We start from the raw sequence: 26,135 nt of genomic DNA, 5'->3' as shown, positions 1-26,135 counted from the left end.
TCTGGATGCAATCATGGCACAGCTTCAGCGCATGGATACTCGCCTTGACACTTTCACTGATGAGTTATGTCAGGTGAACACCTGTATCAGTCGTATTGCTAGACAGCAGGCTCACCTTCGTGGCTTTATGGAGTCTCCCTCTCCTCCTCCCAATGCATCTGAGGCATCCATGGACTATGACGACTCCAACAACGATGATGATGGTAAGGATGGAGATGCTAGCTCTTCCAGCTCTGACAAGATGTCTACTTGATACTCTTACCCTTTGTCACTCATGACAAAAAAGGGAAATAGTTTTGGTTATGAGAGTAGTCATAATTAAGGGGAGGGTTAGTATAGAAGATTTTTGTTAAGGGGAGAGTGTGCACATTGAGGGATGTAGTGAGGACTTGATGTATTTTTTTTCTTTTCTTTCTATTTCAGATACATCATATCTTGTATATTGGTCTTGTGACCGTTTTGACATACGTTGTACTTATATTTTATATATATTGATGTGTTTCTTTCTTTATACACATGTTTCTTATTACTTGTATGCAATCTATTTTTTCTGTTTTACATAAAAATGCCTTGATGAGTTTTATTTAAAGTATTTCAGAAATACAGGTTGTCAAAGTCTACTTGCCATAAACTTTCTTCTTACAAAATTTTTCAAGAGTTTATGTTAGGATAGATTTTATTGTATTCAACAAGTGAATATGAGTTGAGTGATTTATGACTTCTCTCATATCTCATTTGTTAGTTGTGATTTTATCACGGATTGCCAAAGGAGGAGATTATTAGAACATATGTGATTCACTTGTTAGGAACATATGTCACTATTTTATGTAATTGACTAATCCTTTGACAAAATGCACTTTACTTGTAATTGGGTAGATCTAGGATGTGTTTAATACTTCAAGAAACCTTGTTTCAAGCTCAAGTGTTAAAGTTATGCAAGTTTGTCAAAGATTCAAGTCTGAAAAGTGCCTATCATTAAAGCTCGACAGCTAGCTATCTATCGAGACCTGTAGAGCTGTTGAAGCTTGTGGCTTAATAGTAGCTCGACAGATAGGGTATCTGTCGAGGTTTATGAAGTTCAGTTTTTCAGGACTGGTTTTCATTCAATCCATGATTGTATGTTTAGGCTTTCTATTCTCACAACTCTAGACATATAAAAGGATTATTTTAAGGGCCGTTAAAGGTAGGAACAAGTTGCACAAGTGTTGAGCAAAGTTTGTTTAAGCAAATTGTGATCGGAGACAGAATTTGCCCTAATTCATATTTCTTGTGAAGAAATTGATGTGTTTGTACATCGTAGGGTTTTATGACCAAACATCTTCTCGATCTTCATCATGTGATGAACTGAAGAACTTTGCAGCCAACAACCTTTTCTAGTTGGTGATTGAAGATACTAGGATTCGCGCAATTGGTTAGTCACGTACTGGGAGTCGTGCATTACAATGAGAGATTTTCACTACAAAACAAGTCCAATTGGGTATTGGGGTAAGGATTCAACTATAGGTTGATATAAGGTACTGGGATTCCTTTACTTATAACTGCTTGTTTTAATAATAGTGAATTCTAGGGAGTGGTGACCTTAAAATCACCCGGTAGGATTTTTTCCGTATAGGTTTTTCCCATTCGTAAACAAATTACTGTATCAATTTATTTGTGCTACCATGCGTTTACATGTTAATTTGATTAATTAATAAACTTGGTTAATTAATCAATTAATTTCATCATAAGGGGTCAATATGTTTTTGGCCTATCATAGATAATGCCCACAAACAATGCAAGGACGAAGAGAGGCGGCATATAGCTGCTATGGAGACCCTCACCGTGGCAGAGCAAAGAATTAAGAACCTCAACACTAAGTTAACTGGGGTGGATAGGGAGAAAAAGAGTGCAGAGACAGCACTAGCTAGGGCTGAAAAGCAAGCAGAAAATCAGCACCAACAATTGCGCAAGGTCGAGGATCAACTTGCCATTGCCAATGAACAGATGGGGGCTCTGAAGAAGAAACTAGAGAAAGAAGAGGCAGTTGCAGCTCAAGCTGAGCAGGAGGGCTATGACATTGGGGTGAAGGAGACTGAAGAAAACCTCAGGTTCCAAGTCACCAGTGTCTACAGAGGTTACTGCCTCTAAGTGTGGACCAAAGTGTTAAACCAGGCTGGTGGATGCTTCTTCAGCACTAAGAAGGGCAGATAATGTCTTCTACCCCTTAGCCCTCTGCGTAGCAGGCCCCTCCAGCTCCTAAACTAAAGTTGCTCCTAAAGTGCATGAGTCTAGTCAAGCTGCTCCTACCAGTACTCTTCCAGCCCCTACTGATCCTTCCAAAGAGGCTAATTGAGCAAGCATTATGGACAAGGACAGCCAAGGAGAAGGCTTCTGAGCCAGCCAAGTTCCCACCTGCACCCAAGGATTCCTCCAAGGAAAAGGGGGCAACCTAAGGCCAGGTACTCGTACTTGCCACGCTCCCCTTCACCACCAAGGAGGATCCTAAGAGCAAAAGTGTAGCTCAAGCCACAATGCTCGAACCTTCTGCACAGACCGTTGTGAAGGCCAACCCTTCTCTGCCCAAGGCCACTTAGGATTTTACATTTTTTTTAAGTATTTCTTATATGTTTTTTTTTTAATAGTATGTACTCCATTTGCCTTTTCAAGGCCTTATTTAATGAAAAGTGCTAAGTTCCTTCACATTATCGATATCTTTATGTCAATCACAATGCTACTTATTTATTGTTGAACATAGTTTGATTGTCCAACTGTAAGTTCAAATTACAATCTCTTCCAATTAAAGCATAACATTGCCTTTAACCTTTACAAACATCTGTGTAGTTGGTAATTCAACAACTCAATTCCCATGCAATTGGAAATCTAACAAATTAACTTCCAAGCAATTGTTAATCTACAATTTATCTCAAAAATAGGATTTACATACCTGAGATACTCAACTCAAAAGGCTATGTGTGATTAAGGCTCCCTTCATAACTTTAAATAAATGTAAAGCATTAATTTATCCAAGGCATGTAATCCGACGAACCAAACATGACCGAGGTTTCACTTAACGCTTAAAGGAAAAGGAAGTGTTAATTTACCCAAGATATGAGGTCCGAGGAACTAGACATGACCAAGCTTGTCCTCAGTGTTGGAAATCAGCCTCTAGAGGGACCACGACCTCGGACTCAAAAGTCATTAAAAAGGGTGTTTCCCCAGTTGACCAACGATGAGTAGTCCGATATGTTCAAAGAACGTGTGGTAGCTCTTCCACCCATCTATCCTTTGCTTCTTCTAACCTCTTCTTAAGCTCATTTACTATAACTTTGTTGACTGCTTCAGCCTGCCTATTTCCTTGTAGATAAGATGGAGTTGAATATCTGTTCCTAATGCCCAATTCATAGCAGTATCTCTTGAAGGCTTTATTATCAAACTATAGCCTATTGTCCAAGATGAGGGTGTGAGGAATCCCAAAACGAGTAACAATGTTCTTCTAAACAAACTTTTTTGCATCTATGTCCCTAATATTGGATAATGGCTCAGCCTCCACCCACTTCATGAAGTAATCAGTACCGACCAGAAGACATCTTCGGTTTCCCACAGCCTTAGGAAATGGTCCTATAATATCCAAGCCCCATTGAGTAAATGGCCATGAACTAGACAGAGGATTGAGTACACCCCTAGGCTGATGAATGTTCGGAGCAAATATCTAGCATTGATCACACTTTTTTACATACTCTTGTGTCTCTTTTTGCATACTCGGCCACCAATACTCTTGAGTAAGGGTTCTATGTGATAATGACTTGCCCCTTGTATGACTTCCATATATCGCCTCGTGTAACTCTTCTAAAAGTGGCTTCACTACTTCAAGATGAACACAAAGCAAGTATGGTCCTAAGAAGGAGCGTTTGTACAACCGTTGTTCCTTAGAAAACCAAAAACAAGGAGTTTTCCTCCGTATCTTATCTGCCTTCCCTATCTCATGAGGTAAAACACCTTCCTCGAGAAATAGAACCAAAGGATCCATCCAACTAGGTCTAACCATGATATAGTGAACTTGGAATTTCTCCTTCTTCTCCTCGATAGGCCTATGCAAATCCTTAACAAGTATGACCCAAGGTAGATCCTATCCAGAAGAGGTTGCCAGAGTTGCCAAGGAATCAGCATGTGTATTCCCGCTTCTTGGGATTTGTTGTTTGGTGAAAAACTCAAAATCTTACTACAAATGCTAAGCTTAATTTAAATACCCCTGCATTCTCAAATCTCTAGCTTCCAACTCTCCCTTTAATTGTCCTACAATCAACCTCGAGTCTGAGAACACTTCAACAACCTTTCCTCCCATCTTCTAAACCATAGCAATCCATATTAGTAAAGCCACATACTCGACTTCATTGTTCATGGCCGAGAAACCTAACCTTATAGATTTCTCAATGGTGATCCTGTCCGAGGACACTATTACTAGCCCCACCATAGATCCTATTTGATTTGTCGCACCACTAACATACAACTTCCAAGGTGAGGGCTCCCGTAGACAAATTGCCTAAACTTGCTTTCCCTCTGATCTATGTTCTTCGACCTCTACTTCTATTGGAGATTCGGTAAACTCTGCCACCAAATCCACAAGAACTTACCCTTTAACGAAGGTACGAGACATGCATTTTATATCAAATGCCCCCAAGATCATCCCCCACTTGGCAATTCTCCCCGTATAATCAGCTTTTCGTAGCAACGACTGCATGGGGAGTTGAGTTAAAACTACTATTGTATGGGCTTTAAAGTAGTGAGGGAGTTTTTTCGTAGCATGCACCACAACCAAAATGGCTCTCTCTAAGGGTAAGTAACGAACTTCAGCTTCATGTAGCAACTTACTCGCATAATAGACTAGCCATTATACTCCATTCCCTACCCTCACCAATACTAGACTAACTTCATAAAAGGCCACGACAATATAGGAAAAAATGACTTCTTCCTCCTTGGGTTTGGACATAATGAGTGGCCAAGTAAGGTAATCCTTTAACTGCTAAAAAGCGAGGGCACATTCTTCATTCCTCTCAAACCCCTTCCATTTGTGCAAGAGTTGGAAGAATGACCTACATCTATCTGCGGATCGAGAGATAAATCTATTCAAGGCTGCAGTCATTCCCGTCAACTTTTGGATTTCTTTGGGATTCCAAAGAGGTTGTAAATCATTGATTGCTTTAATTTGATCAAGGTTAACTTCAATCTCACGGTGGTGACCATATCGCCCAAAAACTTGCCTGAGTGTTGACACCTCATTTTGCAACTTGCATTTAACCTCACCTGAAAGGTAAAAGGGTAATTTTGCCTTAGAAATATGCATCTTGATTTTGGCTATTATATCCTTAATCTCATTTCACCAAAATGATCTTAATATTGTAACGATCAAATCGACTAGTCATAAGCCCTAATCAGACCATCAGATTGAAAGTTATCATCAAATCAAGTTTTAATAACCAAGATGCACTGTCACAAATTGAGTCCGACCATATGTAATTATGAACAATTGGTTCCAACTGGTTATAATTATAATCAATTTAGGATTAATAATGTGTCATAATTTGATTGGTTAAAACTACATTTTATGGTGGGGTTGCATACACCTAATTAATTAGATAGTTAAGCATTAATTATTCAATGAACAATTTGTGCAATTATCTTTTAATTAGAGTAAATTTGAAACCAATTAAGCTTGAAATGGGAGTAATTTGAGCTATTTAATGTTAATTGGGAGCTAATTTGAGACCTATTAATGTTAATTGTGCTAAAACCATTTTCTAACAAATGACCTCTACTCACCATTTTATTGATATCTCTCAAAATATTTTGAATCTGTGAATAAGGTTAATTTTCCCAAAAACTAGACATTTAGGTCTTCAATTTAAGCATAAGAACAAGATAATTACGATTAGAATTGAGTTAGATATGATTTTTTAAAGTTGGCTTTACAGGCTGTTATAGCAACTACGGGAAAACCGAATTTTGCCTTACTCCTCACTCCCACCAATCTCTCCATTTAATGCACCAGATTTTTCTCAATGCTAAAATAAGGTCTAGGTTCATGATTCTTTGTCAACCCTCATTAAATGGCCTTCCATTCATATTTCCTCCACCAAACTATATAAGTCCTCCCTCTCCTTCATTCCAAGACACAAATACCCCTTCTTGTCCCTTCTCTTGAGTTCTAGTAAAGTTGAGTAATCTTGTCATATCTTGGTCTTCCTGAGACTCACTCTTCCTCTCCTACCTCTTCTTTTCCTCCACCCTTAGGATCTCTACCAAAAGTCTCCTCCTCTACCATATGGATCTTGCATGAAGGTATAATCCATTTTCCTAACTTGTTTTTTGTATTACCATGATGAGAATTTAGGATTAAAGTACGATAGTAACTATTTAAATTCTCTTGAATATGTTTGAATGTTCTTATGTGTTCTTCATATATTTTTTGTTGTTCATTACATGTTCATGCATAACACTAGTTTCAATCTTAAATCCACATAAAAAACATGAAAAAGATGTTTGTTTAATAATTCTTTTAAATTCTTGAATCTAGGATATCACCATCCACACACATTCACTAGAATTTATTTTCAATCTAAATGAAATGCTTAATAAATTGAATTAGGGTTTATCACATGCACACACTTTAAATTCAATATGAAAATTGATTGATAACATATTGGATGATGTGATATGAATGTTGACTACCATAGTCTAGAAGACCGGTTTCACCGGGCAAGGTGGTGCCTAACACCTTCCTACCTTGTAACATAGCCTCCGAACTTAGATCAAGGGTTGATAGACCAATGCTTATTCTTGTAATTTTCAATTTTTAGATTATAACTAGGAAACAAAGTCATGTACTTTATTTTAGATTGTATCTAGGACTAAAGCCATGTAATTTCTTATGATCAATATAAATTCAATTGTAAATCAATAAAATAAGAAATTTTTTAATTTTGGTTTTCTTATTAATTTCAATAATTAAATAAGTGGCGACTCCATTGTAAAACCCTTAATCTGAAGGGGAAAATATAACTAATCGAACCTCCATTTTGAGAGGCAATAACACGACTCCACCCATTCACATGGGTTTGGCCCAACACACCCAAAAAAGGGGGCCGGGGCTGCGATCTTTCACACTAAGCCAACGCCAAAGGAACATTTAGAAGTATTAAGGTGCAATTTATGCTTTCTCAACACCTAAAAGACACTTCCAAGGTCACCCACATGCTCAACCTCTACCTTGCATTTCACCACCATGTCATCAATGTAGACCTCAATATTCTTGCCAAGCTAGGGTTCAAATATTCAAGTCATCATCCTCTGGTAATTAGACCCTGCATTCTTCAATCCAAAAGGACCTTGTAATGATAATTCCCAATAAGCGTTACAAAAGCAGTCTTCTCCTAGTCAACCAAAACTAATGGTATCTAATGGTACCCCTAAAAGGCATCCAAAAAGTTCATCCGAGGATGACCAACCATCACGTCCATTAACTAGTCTATTCGAGGTATCGGGAAGGGGTCCTTGGGGCAAGCTTTGTTTATATATGTGAAATCTATACACACTCGCCACTTTCCATTCTTCTTTTTCACCACTACCGTGTTGGCGAACCATTTTGTGTAAAAGACCTTTTTTATTGCCCTTACACGCTTAAGCTTTACCACATCTTTTTTAACAGCTTCAGAATGTTCTTTAGAAAAGCGTCGAGGTGGTTGTTTCTTAGGGGTAACAGATGGATTAATATTCAAATGATGACAAATGAAATTTAGATCCACCCCGAGAGTTTCATAAACACTCCAAGCAAACACATTAATGTTCTTTCTAAGGAAAGCGACCAGCTATTCCTTCTCCTTAAGAGGCAGCTGAACTCCCACTTGAAAATACTTGTCGTTATTAGTATTGATGGTAATCTTCTCCAACTCCTTGCATCTCGCCCTTTTAGCTACAACATCCAAGGACATTTCTGTTTTCTTTGGTTGCTACAAAGCCATTTTTGTGGTGGCTGAGGATTCACCCTCGAAATGATGTCTAATAACTGCAACTAGGTATTACCTAGCCATAGCTGGACTTCCAATCAGCTTGTCGACCTGGTCCCCTGAGGGATACTTCACTTTCAAGTGCAAAGTTGAAGAGACAGCCCCATGGCATGAAGCCAAGGTCTTGCCATGGTAGCAGTATAGGGGGAATACGCGTCTACCATAATAAAATCTACTTCAACAACCTCTGACCTTACTTGAACAAGCAGTCTGATTTGTCCCTTTGGGATAACTGTCCTTCCATCAAACCCTACCAAAGGGGAATCATAGCCAACCAAATCCTCTGACTTCAACTTAAGCCCCCTATACAGGTCAGGGTGCATGATCTCTGCCCTACTGCCCTGATCCACCAAGACTCTTTTCACAGCATACCCCCCTATTCGAAGGGTGACCACTAAGGCATCATCATACGGTTGATAAGTTCCAATTTTATCCTCATTAAAGAAGCTCAAAGCTTGTCGGACTTCCATTCTTCCTCGCTTAGACTCAGGGATCTAATACTCAGCGTGTAGTTTTGCTATGGACATAATACCTAATGGATATACGTCAATCCGACCTTAGGCGGTGAAAATAACACTGATTGTTCCTAGAGGCAGTCTTGAAGAAGCGTCGTTATGGTGTGCTAACCTGACCTGACTCCCCTGCCTAGAAGGTTGGTACAGGAACTGCCTTAACTTCCCAATTTTGACTAACTACTCCAAGTAGTCACATACAATTCTACAATCTTTTGTAGTGTGTACTCGTTCCTGATGGTACTGGCAATGAAGACGTTGAATACGCTTCATGAGGTCTCCTCCCATCTTGTTTGGCCACTTGAAGTATGGCTCGACCTTTATCTTTTTAAGAATTTGGTGCACAAGCTCTTTGAAAATTGAGCTAACCACCTAAGCAGCAAAAAGGCTAGCATGTCCAAAAAAGTCTCTCCAATGTCAGTTGTTATTGTATCTTTTAAACCTAAAGTCTCTTCGGTCAGGGGGAATCACTTTTACCTTTCCCTTCCTCTATTGCTAATCATCCTTGACTTGTTTGTGTTTATCAATTCGATCCATGAGTTGACGCATACTTTGCATTGGTTTCTTCGTCAAGGACTTTCTTAAGTCGTGCTTAGCAGGAAGGCCAACCTTAAAAGTCCTTATAGCCACATCCTCAAAGTCTCCATCTATCTTGTTAAAAATTTTCCAGTACCTATTCGAGTAGGTCTTCAGAATCTCACCCTCTCGCATAGCCATAGACAGCAAAGAGTTTAGGGGACGAGGAACCCTACTACAAGTGACGAATCATGCCCAAAAGGCTCTGGTAAGCTCTTGAAAAGAGCTAATTGATCATTCATCCAACCCATCAAACCACCCCATCGCAATTGGCCCCAAACTAAATATGAATACTTTACACAACAAGGCCTCATTCCTCAAGTGAACAGCCATGCTCTGGTTAAAATGACTAACATGCTCCACCGGGTCCGTCCTACCATTATTCATGGTAAACGTTGTTTGCATGAACCGTCGAGGAAGCTTTGCCCTTTCAATCCTCTATGTAAATGGTGACTTTGAGATTTGATGCAAAGCCTTGCTCATAGCATCATTCCCCAAGCCCCTATAGGCCGAGCTTCTACTCCTTCGCCTATGATGGCGCTTTTCATTGTAAAAGAAAGACTCGCTGGGAAGGGTCCTTGATCTAGGTCTATAACTGTCATCATCATTAGGTTGAGACCCTGAGCTCGATGAAGTCCCTCTCCTTTGCTTATGTCATAACTTCCTACGCAGATGATCTATTTCCAGTTGCAAGTTTATGGTATCTTCCCCATGAGACACATGGCTCCCACTTCTAGAATGACTCCTACTGGTATGAGTTATGCACACACTAACTTCATGATCTCTCCTTCGTTCAAGATCAAGAAAATCATCTTGACGTTGGGATCCCAAAAATTCTTCATGGTTTGGCCCTGAACCCACCATGATTGAACAGGCTTAAGAATGTTCAATTCCCATAGATGGAACCAATTGTAAGGACACGTTTTGGTTCACAGCCCAAGAGATTTGGATAATGGCCCAATGAGCCCAAAACAATAAATTTGTTAGAGAGTGGAATTGTTACTGAACGTTCAAAGAGTTAGAATGCAGATCATAATAGGCTAGTTGGTATTAGAATGAACAAGACAAACAGTTTGAAAAGGAAAAATACTCCTAGGCCGGGTCTAAGGTAGGTATCTTCTTATATATTTCTCTTAAACTTATACAAATCTTCAAGTTCTTGGTTACACAGTGATTTTTTTTTTTTTTTTTTTTTGGGTAATGGAGTCCTTCCCTTTTATATTCCCTTCCCCTATTTCATCTCAGTCCTCCACATGTAGATCAGATTGCTAATCTCTCTAATCCTGTCCCATCAGCACATTCCTGAAGCCTTTATGGATAGAAGGCTGAAAGTCACTGTTCAGATATCACTTCCACATTAATGCGGTCAGTGAGTTAGATGCAGAGCATTCAATGCGATGATAGTAGTTTTCTTCTCAAATATTTCTCAATTCTCTATTGACTCATATTTTTCTAAAGTTTATCCTCCCAAGCACGTTTGCCTACTGCCCAGTACTTGATGGGTGGTCGAACTTTAAGCTTCCACTCTGTTGGCCGAAGAGGGGTTGCTCCTCGGACAATGTCACCTATTCATTATGACCAGACCTCTTCCTCGGCCCAATAATCTTCCTGCTTTCGCTAGTACATATTTGTCCTCGACTATTTGACGTCCTCGGGTGTGGCCCATGGCCTAATATCCTTATCTGAGCCCTTCATCCCTACAATTATTATTGTTATTATTATTATTATTATTACTATTATTATCAAAACAAATGAGTCTGATTAATTTTTTTTTTTTTTTAAATCAAGAGTCATAGTTTAACTGACATTTTTTAGTATTTTTAATGAGAGTATCGAGAGTTTAAATCATTCATCCCATAAAAGAGAAACATATAACTTTTTTTAATAAACTTTTGTAGTAGATTTTTTTTTTTTTTTTTTTTTTTTTTTTTTGCTTCAAATAAATTTGTATAGTTGTTGTTTACACGTCTAATGTAACAAATGCCACTCAAGAAGTGGCAAGAAGCATCCGGTGAAGATTGATTGGCCGGCATGGTTTCTGATAGATCTTGAAAGTTGAAAGCTCTTCCTATCCATTTCCATTTCCATTTTCTGATTTTACTGTTACTAATAATGACCAGAATCTTCCATACGTTGCACGTGCTAAAGGATTTCATTACTAGGATTGTGTTGCGCCCTGATGGAGTCCTTATTTTCCTTATTTCTGCGTATGATGAAAATCTAATAATTGAATTGTGTGTTTTTTATGCTCTTAATATAAATATCAAATTTTGTGTCAATCGGATATTATTTACCGTATGATTTATAAACTTATATTTTATACATAATTTTAAGTTAGGACAAAGTTTAGTTATAAAATTAGTTGTGGCTGGGCTATAACTTTACTCAATAAAGTAAACATTACTACATATTTTAAAAATCTAACTATTGAATTACATGTTCTTTATGCTATTAATACACATATCAAATTTTGTGTTAATTAGATATTATTTACTATATGATCTATAAGCTTATATTTTATATATAATTTTAAACTACAAAAACTTGCAATTTAAACAATTTATTGATGACATAACTATTGATATTTAAATTTTTAAAAATTTTGCAAGTATGGAGGATATAAGAAGAAGATGTAATCCAATTATGGATTTGTCAAATTTATCTTTAGTAAAAAGATATTAAGTAAGATTGTAGTCTTATACTATAACCAATTTTATAACTAAAATTTATCCTTTAAATTACATAAACTTGCAATTTAAACAATTTGTTGATGACATAGCTATTGATCTTCAATTTTCTAAAAATTTGCAAGCATGGAGGATAAAAGAAGAAGATATAATCTAATGGTGGAATTGTCAAAATTCACCTCTAATAAAAAGATATTGAATAAGGTTGTACCCTACAACCAATTTTGTAGCTAAACTTTATCCATTAAAAAAAAGTCACTCAATGCTTTTTTTTGGGTATATTACTTTATTGATAACATCCTAAATCATGGATTGGCAGCATACTTTCTTTTCTTTCTTTCTTTATATATATATATATATATATATATATGATAGAATTGTAACTTATGGCATCCATTCCATAATAATTGATCTATCTTATTATTGTCATCAAGTTAAGATACAAATTGGTTTTTTTGTATAGGCAGAATTTGAACCTTAGATTTTTTATTCAACGACAAGAAATTTTACCAGTTGAGTTAAGTGAAATCCACCATCTCACAAACTTTTGAGCAAACATGAGCATGACTGCATGACCATGGATGGGAAGTTCTATGACATTCCTCAAAAGAACTTAAGGGGAAAACAAAAATCAACTTTCAAACAAAATGTCATACGTTTCAGTTTCAGTTTTCCTTTTTCCTTTTGTGGGTAAAAAACGAATAGGCTAATCCCAACTAATTAGTAATAGCGAACAAAGTGACTCCAAGAAACTTCAAAATGAAATAGATGATAACTGACAAAATTGGGAGGGAAAGCAAGAAAAAAAAATCAGGTCTGCGGTTTCAAAATGTGATTTAATGTGTTTTTTTTTTTTTTTGGATTGAAACAGGTGAATAACAATAACAAATAGTTGAACCAAACTCATACATGTGATAACATGCCAAGAAGTTGTTTAATAGTCTCAATAATTTCTCTATTTGGGTTTTGATTGGACAAGGTGTCCGCCAAGTTTACCCATCACTGTTTCTGAATTAATTCTAAGTTCTAACAACACCACCCAGTATCCAGCTTCCTATTAGTACTCTTTTAACCCCTGGTATGTGCTCCTCCATAATTCGGCCACAAAGAGCTTTAGAGATACCAATCCAATCTTAAATATAGAGCTCATAACCAACGTCCTTAATCATTCTCTAGACGTAAGGACCTCTAGACAATAGATATAGACTATCAATCCTTCACCTAACCAGACATTTTAATTAGGCTAAAAACCTTAAAACACTATTATACCCTCTTCGTATGTTTGGATGGCAAGATTTTAGACACAGATTTAGATTTGGGTGATTAAAATTCAAATTCAAATTCAAGTATCCAAACACAACTTCTAAGATATAGATTGCTTCTAAATCAATTCCTTAAATATGAAAACTTGTAGTTTACATCCTCAAATATTACAAAAATATCAATGCGCCCCTTCCACAATGTCGGGTAGAATATTACCATTAACCTTCACAAAAACATTGTTTTAGATAAATAAATAAATAAAAAAAAAAAAGGGTATTATTGTCAGATGGTTCAAAGGCCAAAATATAACATACCACAACGAAAAAGACATTGACATTATTGCAATTGTAATAGTTGAAGGTATAAATTGAAGGACCAATTTAAAACCCCCCAAACTTAAGAGCAGGTAACATAAATTTTAGCCTTTTCAATAATTGAGAAAGATTTTAACCGGTTGGGGTGCAATCTATTGGCTAGAGGCTTGAGATGACCTGCAAACCTAGACATCCTGAGTTCAATCCCCAATAAGAGTTCCTCTTAATTACCTGATACTTAGTAATGGCAGGTGGGATCATGTATCCGTGGTTTACTCCACGAGTCGGTGCAAAGGGCCTTGCCTTGATGAGGTTCCATGCCATGAAAAAATATATACTGGAAAGAGATTCCCTTGGTTGAAGCACTAGATATCTATGTCCAATCCCATTATGAAGCGGTAATTACATACAGAAAATGAAATAAGATTTTCCAGGAACTCCTACACAAGCAAAGTAATGCAACAACAAATGAACTCCAACTAATTTTTTCAATATCGCCAATCATGGGTGTCCTGTCCCCACCCCACCCCCACCCCCACCCCATCTCCTCTTTAAAATGAGAACAAGACAAGTCAGATTTGGGATGGATTAGAGATGTTTTACTATTTTAATAAGAGTGATGAGGTAAAGATGAAACAAAAAGGAAAATGGCGATTATGAGAGCTAATAAGAGATAATGAGATACAAGTATTTTGGAAACCATAATAGAATATGTATTAAAAAAATTATAACTAAAATATGCATAGAAATTATTAAATTATATGAATAAATAATTCAAATAATATATTTATATATACATTTGGGACAAGGTAAGGCAAGATGAGCGACCCTAAGAGTGCTAAGAGAGAATGAGATACAAGCAATTTGGAAATAGTAGTAGAATATGTATAAATAATTTTTTTTTTTTAACACAAGATAACATAAAAAAGATTAAATTATATGTAAACATAATTTAAATATTTTTAAATAATAATATATATATACACACACGTACATTTAGGACGAGTGAGACAAGACAGAAAGGGCCGAGCAAAACCCTAACCTTCCCTGCCCCATCACCTCATCAAGATGGGATGGGAAAAATCCGCGTGAGGCAAAACGGACCAGGCAAGTTAAGTGGTGTGGAACGTTTTTACCACCCTAGTATATAATGGACAGTTTGTAGTATAGTTGACCTGGATAGCTAGAATACACCTACCATCAAATGAAATTTGTCTTTACTTATAAAAAATAAAATAAAATAAGTTTTGTGACAATGTTTGACATGACTCAAACACATCACAATTTTTGCAAGTTAAGAGTTTAGTGTCAAAGTGAATCGACTTGTTTTAACATGATTAATAAATGAGTCAGTTCCATGTTTAACCCGCAACAACCTTAAATAACCTGATACATATAGGTAAAGGTATTTTTTATCTAATATAAATTTGAATTCTAAATATCACTAAATAATTAAAAGAATTTTAATAGTTATACTAATAAATTATACATTGAAACCCTAAAATCATAACCCTTTGCTTATGTAATAAATGGGTTGAAATGTGTTGTTTCATGTCACCAACTTAATAAAAGTTGTGTTAGAGTTGAGGGATTTTGACAAGATTATTAAATGAGTTAGGTTAGGATTGAATACCCTTCGCCTTGACACAAAATGAACATAACCCACTAATCACACGCCCCTATAAACAAAGTATCCTCAGATAACTAGTAAGTAGAACCCATGTATGCACTTTTCCTCTTCAAAATTATCATTGAATATCTCTCGTAAGTTAAAAGCAAGAAAGTTACAAGTCCCTCTAATTATGCTTAACAATACCATTTAGACTTTAGAACAAGACATTAAATTCCTAGGATATAATGTCTGTTCTTCAATACTTGAAAGTAACAAAAGCCAGCCCAAATCAAAGTTAAACTTTAAAGACCTTGCAAAAGAGATTCAGAAGTGGAATTGCATATCAGATTTATATTCAAGGGCAATCGTCAAGGTTAAAGACCTTGCAAAAGAAATTCAGAATTGGAACTGCATCTCAGATGTATACTCAAGGGCCTCTAGGTGTGCAGCAATGGCCTTGTTCATGGGAGGTGGACCACACCTCAGAATCTGCATATTAAAGTATCTTATTATCCACAGTTACATAATCTGGTACCTTCTTTTCCATCACAAATGTAACTGCCCAGATATATAATATGCTAAATAGATTACGGATAGAAACAAATGTAAAAAGTCAAGTTTTTTACCTGAATATCAGGGGCCGGTGCAGGGCAGTGAGTTTGAATCATATCCTTTGATACAAAGCCAAGACCACCATGCCACTCTTCAGGAGGCTGAGGAAGTAACATTATCCACGCAGTTAGTTCCAATGGAAAAAAATAAATAAATCATCAAGTCAAGACATACAATATCAAGATAGACAGCAGCTGGCCTGCTTGAGTTATGAGAGTGCACATGCATTACAGCAGAATTGTACAGGACTTGGACCTACCAAACATGTTGTGCTGTTGCCACTCTAACGCATTAGCAAGCTTACCCACACGTTAGGATTACTTTTTTTGCAGAACATGAAAAATCAAAAGCAAAATTTATAAATTATGACATTAGTCCATCAGGCAGACCATTGTGAATAAAGAAAATGTCAATTGGACAATCTCAAGCAGTTTAAGTGACTCGTGAGATACAGCATTGAGCACCCAAAAAACAAAGAAAGAAAGTAAAAAGGATTTTGGAAGATATGCTAGACAAGGAGCCTTTTTATGTCAAGACACCATCTCTGTTTTAAAGAACAACTGTGATAGCGGGAGGGAAAAGCATAAAGTATTATGCATCACAAGTTCATTGTATGGCAAAGTTTATGTATTAGTGGCTATCACACAAGATTAAAAAAAAAAATACTTTAAAGATCAATTTAAAGCTTTTCAAAACCACTCTTGTAAATTCAATTTTAACCAAGAGGGGTAAAGATAAATAATTTAGAGACAAGCTGTATAATGAAAAAATTAACCTGATTCAAGACATAGTAGACTTTGAAGCGATCAGGATAGTTACTAGCAAGACCATCCAGTTCTTCCTGCATATATTTAAGGTGGGATTAATTGGATTTGCATATATGGCAAATTAGATAAACAGAGATCTTGCATTTCTTAGATCCATCTAGTCTAATTGTCAACATAAACTTCATCCTCAGAAATTCAGACCTGTAATTGTATGCAAAATCAGATATAAATTAAAGAGAAAATGACAAAATTTAACTACAAAATTGATTATAGGTTTAGGCTACAATATTACTCAATATCTTTTTATTGGAGGTGAATTTTAACAAATCCACCATTGGATTATATCTTCTTCTTATATCCTCCATGCTTACAAAATTTCTAGAAAATTAAAGATCAATAGCTATATCATCAATAAATTGTTTAAATTACAAGTTTTTATAGTTTAAAATTATGCATATAATATATGCTTATAGATCATATAGTAACTAATATCCGATTGATACAAAATTTGACGTGTATTAAGAGCATAAAGAACGTGCAATTCAACAGTTAGATTTCAAAATATGTAGTAATATTTATTTTATTAAGTAAAGTAATAACCTTAGGATACAACCAAATTTTTTTTTTTTTTTTTGGATAAGTAATAAGGATATATATTCCAGAACACTGCCTTATGCAGAAAAACATAAGGCAGAGAGAAAAATACAGATAGAGAAGATTAAGAAGAGAGAGCTAAGGAACATAGGGAGAGAGTCACTAGAGGAGAGTCACTAAAGTTTAGCTACAACCAATTTTGTAGCTAAACTTTGACCAAGAGAAAATATATCACTACTATAGCATATAACAAGAAAACTGACACTGATTCTCTCCTCATGGAGAAAGAAAAGTCATATCTATAATAAAAAAACCAATGAAATTATTGAAAGAGAAAAGAGTTAACGTAGATATGTTAAATAAACCACTTTTCTTATCTTTTTTTTTTTCTTTTTTCTTTTTTTTTCTGATAAGTAACTTAGATAAATGTCAACTAAACCACCAGCCTGCAATTGTTCAGGAGCATTCATAAAGCTCAGCTAAAACAAAATCAAAACTTGATCCCATGAACTGACAGAAGGCACTCTTTGGGAGATGAAAAAGACAAAACATTTACTCCTGCCATCTATATTGTTGATCCTCTATTCTATTTTAAGATGTTCAAAAATATGATCCTCTTTGAAAGTCAATAAAAAAATAAATCACCTTTCCCAATAGTTTAGTTCATATTAAAGAGGGGAGTTTTGGAGACATATGCATAAATATATATATATATATATATATATGAAAGACAGTGCATTAAAGGATGGTTACTTAAAATATGAAAAGAGGGAGTGCTTAGGATGCAACTTAAAGGACTCCTGAGAATGGTTAACTTTAAAGTAATTTTATGGCAGACATAAAACACACTATATTGTGTGAGATGAGTATGTGTGCATGTTCATAATGTTCATTCCACCATCTAGACACCTGAATCTTAAGAGTTTAGCAGTAGGTATCCATATTATTTTAAAGAGAAAGCTTTTCTTTACTCTGAGAAAAGATTCTTTTTGTTCCTTTTCTTTTCTTTTTTATTGGCCCCGCCGGGGAGGGGTTGTACATTTTGGTACAGTTTTTTAATATTTATTTTGATTGATAAGTTACACATGCACCCAATAGATTTGGAACCCACAAAATTACAAGGGGAGAAGGTGCTAATTGAGATAGAGCATATTTGGGGAGGGGAGCATGGCACAAATTTACAATTCTTTAATATCAATGTCCACCAACTAAAATGGCATCGCATTATTAAAATGATAAATTGAACATCTAGAAAGGATGAATACTTCATTTGGGGTGCAGTACCCATGTCAAACACTTGATATTCCTAGGACACTTTTGCATGCATGTCCCAGCCATGTCCTTTTTAGAAAGAAAAAAAAAATGCAAGACACGAGAACAAGAGGAATCAAATACCCTTTCACAAAACAAAGAGCATTCATGCTTTGAAAAGTAATAGTGCATTTGAAAATTAATAAATATCTTTATTCTTGGGTTGTATTCTAATTTCTAAACACCCTTTAATAGTCATGGATTTGCTTTACTATCCATTATTACTCTTAATTTGAAATACATTTAACATGATATGAAAAAAAAATGCTAAATAATATATAGAAAATATAAATAAATATATGTTTAATAATTTGTTTTTGATAGGTAAAATATATTTTATAATTATTTAATAGATGGGTCCCGCCATACCTATATCCTATTTTTTTCAAAAATTGCCGTGTTGCCGTGTTGTGCCAGTACCCATGTCTGTGCTTCTTAGTAGAACATTGCTATAATGGTGTTTATTTACTCTACTGTCATAATAAAACAGGCAGCAAAATAGAAAAGATCTGATTGATGATATTCCTACCCTAACACTCATAGATAACAAAAAGTTAATCATGAAACTACTAAAACAAAATAGAAAAAAGGACTCAAATCATAAAAGAAGACTTACGGGCCTCTAATAAAAGCCAATTCTAGAAAACCTAGAAATTACTATTACCCTGAATTTAATAAAACTTAATTAATATTGAACTAGCAATTTTCTATCCTAAAGAAACTTAATACCAACACCTAAAACTCACCTCCTTACAATTTCCACATGCATAATTGATGTCAATTTTTTGTCATCCTCGAATTCATAATGCTTATGTGTGTGTGTACACATACATTCAGTCTTTCCTACTCCCAGTCCCAAAATGAATAGTCTATGTCATCTACATGATTTAGGAAAGATTAAGGGGCTGTTTGGTTTTTTTTTTTTTTTTCCCCATCAATCATCACTCCTCACTCAATTTTCGTCACTCATCACTCATCACTTAAAATACCTCAATTTCCTATACCACACACGATTGGCACCATCACTCAGATATGTTTTCAACCAAAAAAACTAAAAAAAGGGACCCACACACTGACCCAATGTCAGTTGACTTTTCCCTCTTTTTTTTTTTTTTTTCCTTTTTCCCCTGCCTCTCCCCTTCGTTTTCCCCAGTTTTTCTATGCTTTTCTCTTCATCCATGTGAACACATATTTTAATCAAGCCCACCATGATCCTTATTTTCATGCTTTTCCTAGATCTACAATATAACCAAATGGCTATCCAGTAATTTATTAGGCTATCTAGTATTTTTTTTTTTTTTTCCAAAAACCAAAAAAAAAAAACCACCACCGCAGCCGCCGCGACAACCCACAGTGACAAACGATGACATTCCGCTCCTTAAAAACTCCAAAACCCACCACAGCCACAACAGCAGCAACAACAACATCAACATCAACAGTGGTGACAAACTCAACAAACTCAAGAAAAAAAAGGAATGGAAACCCAATGAAAAGGAAAAAAAAAAAAAACCCAAGCCCAAGAAACCCAATGAAAAAAAAAAAAAAAAAAAAAAACAACAACAACCAAACCTAGAAACCAACATGAAAAGGAAAGATAAGAAGAAAAAAAGAAAAAAAAAAGAAGATAACGTGTGTTGGAGAGAGTAAAAGGTTTGATTGTGAGACCTAGTATGTAGTTTTAATTACGTAAATGTCATTGAAAACATAATTATGGAAACTGAAAACACCTAAAATGTGTTTTCAGTTTTCATGACTCATCACTCAAAAATCAGAAAATTTAGTGATGGAAACAAAAACCAAACAGACTTCTCAGCCATGGGTCCCACCATTTTTGAGTTATAGGTGATGGAAACAAAGTTATGAGTTATGGAAACAGCAAATTCAAACAACCCCTAATTCACTAGACTTTGCATTCCTCTATAAAATAAGCATTATGTGCTAATTCACCAGCATCCATTAATTGGAAAATCCACTGATGGACCAAGTATGCCTACCATAACAAACACATATTATGGGACATCATTACTTGGCCCAAGTGGAATTTATTTAAGTCTTAAAGCTCAAATGCTTCATAATAAAGTAAAAGACAGAAGGATCCACAAAGAAACAAAAATTACCTTCAAAAGAATGTCCTCATATGTAACATTGGCATAAATAAGGTGCACCTTTGTCTTGTCTTTGGGGTTTTCTAATATGGCTCTAGCAACCTGAAGCATGGGCAAGAACAAAGCAACATATGCTATTAACAACAAAACCTTCAGAAAAACAATGTACAATACCATAAAATGACCAAATATGCAACAAAAATTTATTTCTATACATACTTGGAACATAGGAGTAATTCCAGAGCCTCCAGCAATCATGCCAAATGCTCTAACTTGGCCAGGTTGGTACTTGAAACGGCCCTGGTAGCAGTATCATTTTGCAAACCAATTTCCAGATTTAGAAACAAGAAACCCACCTCCCAAAGAGGATGAACAAAAAGATTCAGCCAAAGGCATTTTGTTCATTAATACCACAAGAAAAGCGTACCTTGGGTCCCTTTACGGCAAGATAATCTCCAACCCGCATCTCACGAAAATGGTGTGACATCCTTCCTTGTGGATACATCTAATTCCAGTAAAAATCAAAGCGGAAGACCAGTTCAAAAGGGTCAAATTTAATAACTATTTAGCATAATTTAACTGAATAAGTCAAATCTACCAATAAAAAATTTAAAATATAACCTTTATAACTAGTTCAAAATGTCCAACATCAGAATCCAATGTTGTTGGAGTATATGGTTTGATCACTTCTTCACCTTGGCCATCCTTGCCCCTGTTTCAGAAAGCAGCTAGTAAAAATAGCCAAAAACATTGATAGAGGATGGTAAAAATGAAGAAAATTTCCATCCTATTGATCAATATCATCGACAACTATTTGCTATAACAAGTTCTAACAAGTGACAACATGAAAAAATAAAAAATAAAAAAATAAAACCCTTTACTTTATTATGTCTGCAGGGCTACAAAACCAAACCTGCAACTTATATGTTGTCCGATTGGAAGACCCAAAACTGAAGTTGGTGTAGGAAGTTCAAATCTGAACTTAGCCACATTATGGCTCAATTGTGTGCGCTTTACAAGTTTAAACTGCTTGAAATTCTCAGGATCTAAGCAGCCTGTAAGTGCATACCATGACATTAGACAGTTGGCAAAGAACACAAATAAATATAATTACCGCACAACAAAATGATTCACCTCACATAGAAGCAGGGCCAAATTAGTATTTCCAAAAGAGAAGAAAGAAAGAAGGGTACAACAAAGATTGTATATGAATAAAAAGATCCATGCATACATCAGTAGCACCCAAGAGATCCAAGTATCATATAGCTTGCAAAATATGGTTTTTAAAGAATGTGAGGAATGTTGGCTATGCTTAGCGTTTACAGCATGGAGAATGCTTCATACATTTATGAAGTAATTAACCAGATATAGATCATCTGGTTAACTTCCCTATTAGTGATTTTAGAAAGACAAAATAATAAAAACATAAGATCAATGAAGAGTAGAAGATATAGGAAACTAGGGATATAACAAATTCAGCCAAGCCAATCTTTTTCTGTTCTCTTCTTTTTTCCTTTCTTATTAAGATAAATAGCCTGCCAAGGCAAGGATTGAGCAGATCTAGCTGGATTGACTGAAACTGGGCTGAGATTAAGACTTAACTCCAGCTTGAGCTTGAGCTGATCTCAACATCAAACACATATCTCTCTGCCATCGCATATAGGTGATTGCTACAAAGTTCATTCCTTTCTTTTTTATATATCACTTTTAAGTATTTCAACAAGGGAAAAAGTTACATCAAGCGTGGCATTTTTTTTTTTTTTTTTTGGACAGCAGCAATGGATAATATCCTTACAACATACAATTTATTTAGGAGGGGTATAACAATAATGGATTGGTGTAGTACGTGTAAAGTGGATGGGTGAATCATTTACTTCTCCACCATAACTTTGCTCATGATTTATGGAACTTGGTGTTCTGCTTGTTTGGGGTTTGTCTGGGTGATGCTGCAAAGGGTAATTGGTCTCTTGGAGTGATAGAAAGTAAGATTCAGTAAACAAAAAAGATTTGATATTTGGAAAGACATTCCCTACACATAATGTGGTGGATTTGGATAGAAAGGAATGAGTAAACATTGGAGGGATGTGAGACTTCAGTAGGGAGATTGAAGAATACATTCTTACGCACTCTTCACAAATAGAACAAGGCAATGAATCTTTCTTCCCCCTTTAATTTTCTAGATTTTTTAGAGATGCTAAATTTTAGAATTTAACTCTTTAGTTTTTGTAATATTGAGTTTACTCTAGTATACATCATGTGTACTAGGGCATATAAAAATTTACTTGCAGGTTTTGTGATATCTCATTAGCTTCCTGTTACTATAACCCTGTTCACATTATTGTTATTTAAGAAAAATAAAATTAAAGCTAAAAAAAATAATAATAAAATAAAATAAAAAACTTTTTTTTGATAAGTAAAATAAAATAAAATAAAAAACTAGGGTGCTACTCCTTGTTCATGTTCTTCATTAATGAAACTGTTCATTACTTACCCAAAAAAAGTATTTCCACTAGGTGTGTATGTTATGTGCATAATTGTGTGTGTGTGAGAGTATTGCACTCTATCAATACATATATTTCTGCAAAACACCACCATCACCCATCAAAAGCATAACCTAAATTTAAAAGTGCTCAAGGTAGAATTGGGCAACAATCAAGCCTTAAGCTTAATCCCAGCTTGTATTATTGACAAAAGGACCTGTAGGACAGTAGGAGCCTCTTAACAAGCCAAAACCAGGTTGCTCACATGCAGCTTACTTGTTTAGTCATCTCTCAAGATTTTTTTTTTTTTTTGATAAGTTAGTCATCTTTCAAGACATCCATGACAATATCATGTACAAGTCAGTCCACAATTCAGTTTCTTTTGGAAACTGAGGCCTTGATAGGGTAGAAGTTATTTCTCTCCAAGTAATTAGATATTCATAGGATTTCAAATATAAAATATAAAAGATCACTATATATAATTAAGTTTTGACTCCAAAGGGAGAGTGAACAGGAGATTCGAAATAGTGACATCCACTTCATGAGGCATGGGCACCAACCGATTGTGCCAGCCCTTGGGGTTAGCATCACCATAATGGTTCATTTATATAGAAGTATGTGAAAAGAAGGATTTGGATCTTAGCTTTTAATTTAAATGACTTGAATAAAATATGAAAGACAAATTTATTGATGAAATTGATGGACGGATATAAGCTTTATTGATATGCAGATTTGAAATGATTAAGTGAAAATATTATTTCAGATATATAACATCACAACTGCTTTTGTTGGGGCAAAATTCTCAAAACTCAAATCCATCATGTGCTATCAAAATTCAAATCAAACAATTTCTGGTAGTAATTATTCTTCAGACTCCTGCATTTTAAATTGCTAAATCCAAATGAAATTTCCAAATCACCAACATGAGAATACAATTTACTTTTAATAGCACTAGAGTTAAATTTCTTTTTTTGATAGGTAAAAGTTAATTTAATGGAAAGCACTAGAGTTAAATTTCTTTAAATCATATATTTTTCAATCTTTCAAGAATCAAGATCAAAATGATCAACTTCTTCAGAAGGCAAGAATTAAGATCAAAACTCAAATCCATCATGTGCTATCAAAATTCAAATCAAACAATTTCTGGTAGTAATTATTCTTCAGACTCCTGCATTTTAAATTGCTAAATCCAAATGAAATTTCCAAATCACCAACATGAGAATACAATTTACTTTTAATAGCACTAGAGTTAAATTTCTTTTTTTGATAGGTAAAAGTTAATTTAATGGAAAGCACTAGAGTTAAATTTCTTTAAATCATATATTTTTCAATCTTTCAAGAATCAAGATCAAAATGATCAACTTCTTCAGAAGGCAAGAATTAAGCATTACAAAGACATAAAGATGTAGCTGGCGGATAGAATAGACAAAAATTAAAAATTCAAATGAACAGAAAATTAAAAATAATTTAAATGGAAAGAAGAATGTAATCAATTTTTTGATCCAAATACCAAATATATCAAATACAAACAAGACTGTTGTTGTAATACATTCAAACGTTTTTTATACTATAAACATATGCTGCATACCATTGTCTAGACATTAAAAAAGGGTTTATATAAGCACACTCTAGGAACAAACAGCCATTTGAATATATATATATATATATATATCCTTTTTTTCAAATGCGTAATTTCATCTTGTAAGCCTTTTCTACAAGATGAAATTACGCTTTTGAAAAATGAATGATTCTTAGCTCCTCCAAACAAGAAACATAAAACAAAAGATACGGTCTTTACTTAAAAAGTTAGCAAGTCAAAACATGCAAGATATTCATTTTGACTTCACAATCTTTGTAAGGTACAAAACAAGCAAAATTTGACATCCAGGATATATTTCATCTCAAAAATCCTTATTGACCCAATAGAAATAACTACCTTCAACTGCATAGATTAAAAGGATTTAAAAGACCCAGAATTCAAAAATTGAAGATTCTGTGAAACAATGAATCAGGTAGGTTAAGAAGAATTAAAAGTAATGTAAAAGCAAGCAGAAGCAGGTCAAACCTTTGAGTTTGTTGGAGGAAAAGATATAGAAAGCAGCAACAACAATGGCTACAAGAGCCACTGCTGCACCCACAAGAATCTGAGTATCTACTGTCTCTAAGAAATCCATGATATGAATATGATGATCCTCGAGAGAAAGAGAAAAGAGATATATGTCACAGACACTGTGTTTGCTTTCTTTATCAAAAACAGACTTATTTGGTGGTGAAAACGTCACGACAGTGAAGAAAACAAAAGAGCAATTTGGTAGCGGTCGCGGTAGGTGAGAAAAAGTGCTTGGATTGTATAAAGGGGATCTGCTTCTGGTGCACCTACCATTACCACTACCCTCACCACCCTCTCTCTAATCTCTATTGGTTTTTTTATGTTTTTTTTTTCGTGTCATAAGTCATAACGATGTTTGTTATGTTTTGGAGCTTGCCTTTTTTTTTTTTTTTTTTAATAATATTATTAAGAGCTTTGTTTGTAACTAAATCCCGATAAAATGAATATTTATTTAGAATATTAAAAAGTGTAAACTACATAATTAGTCTTTAACTTTTATAATATATTTTTATTTGATCTTAACCTTTCAATTGTTTTAATTTGGTATTTAACTTTTTAATATCGTATCAATTTAGTCTCTGTCATTATATATTGAATGAAAATTGCTTACATAGTAAACAGCTGGAATAAAATTATAGTTTATTTTCACATCAATAGAAGCTAATTTTTTTTATTTTGGCTATTAGATACGTCATCAATTTTCATCCAAAAGATAATTACAGAGACTAAATTAACACGATGCTGAAAAATTAGAACCAAATTGACACAATTGAAAAATTATGGATCAAATTGAAATATGGTGTATAGAATAGAGACCAAATACGTAGTTTACTCATATTAAAATCATGAAGTCGTCGCAAGGCTGCAAAATTAAAAACAAAAAGGACTAGTATAAAAAAGTGAAGGAAAAAAAAAAAACCTTTTAATTTTTGTTAGTGATTATCTTATAATTTCTTGTTAAGAGCTTTGTATTGTTGCTTGGTTGTATATTTTATCGTCTTCTTTATGAGAAAAAATTAATATTTGAATTCCCTTTCTTAGTTGTATCAATTGAATTATAATATATTCTAAAAAAAAAAATTGTTTTAGAAAATTAAACAAATTATGACAATTAATTTTAGCTGTTCACACTTTTTTTTTCCCTTAAAACTAA

The 26,135-nt window shown here is 34.7% G+C and overlaps 1 protein-coding gene and 1 long non-coding RNA gene across 2 annotated transcripts; both read right to left on the bottom strand.

Moving 5' to 3' along the window:
• Nucleotides 1-13,189: 13,189 nt before the first annotated feature.
• On the bottom strand, nt 13,190-13,731 carry LOC136070317 (uncharacterized). The gene is made up of 2 exons (XR_010631589.1): nt 13,623-13,731; nt 13,190-13,300 (listed from the first exon to the last, which is right to left on the bottom strand). It is a non-coding gene; the product is annotated as an uncharacterized LOC136070317 (long non-coding RNA).
• A 1,368-nt stretch (nt 13,732-15,099) lies between these two features.
• LOC112007456 (NADH--cytochrome b5 reductase 1) lies at nt 15,100-25,272 on the bottom strand. Its single transcript, XM_024039800.2, has 9 exons — nt 24,938-25,272; nt 21,306-21,447; nt 21,014-21,104; nt 20,820-20,897; nt 20,612-20,692; nt 20,405-20,494; nt 16,391-16,456; nt 15,630-15,716; nt 15,100-15,492 (listed from the first exon to the last, which is right to left on the bottom strand). The coding sequence occupies exons 1-9, from the start codon at nt 25,044-25,046 to the stop codon at nt 15,400-15,402; spliced, it is 837 nt and encodes a 278-aa protein (XP_023895568.1). The 5' UTR covers nt 25,047-25,272; the 3' UTR covers nt 15,100-15,399.
• Nucleotides 25,273-26,135: the final 863 nt, after the last annotated feature.

This window comes from Quercus suber, unplaced genomic scaffold, assembly GCF_002906115.3.
Source record: "Quercus suber isolate HL8 unplaced genomic scaffold, Cork oak 2.0 scaffold_225, whole genome shotgun sequence".
In the NCBI taxonomy this organism is placed as follows: domain Eukaryota; kingdom Viridiplantae; phylum Streptophyta; class Magnoliopsida; order Fagales; family Fagaceae; genus Quercus; species Quercus suber.
The sequence above is the reverse complement of the archived record's forward strand: the minus strand, read 5'-3'. Positions and strand labels throughout refer to the sequence as shown.

Bases quoted from the DNA above. Each gene is read 5' to 3' on its own strand.
- LOC112007456 (XM_024039800.2), bottom strand. From the start codon at position 25,046: ATGGATTTCTTAGAGACAGTAGATACTCAGATTCTTGTGGGTGCAGCA. The intron at 20,898-21,013 runs GTTATATTTTAA...TACTGGAATTAG, and splicing joins ATTTTGAACTAGTTATAAAG to ATGTATCCACAAGGAAGGAT. The intron at 16,457-20,404 runs GTAATTTTTGTT...AAATATATGCAG, and splicing joins ATGAGGACATTCTTTTGAAG to GAAGAACTGGATGGTCTTGC.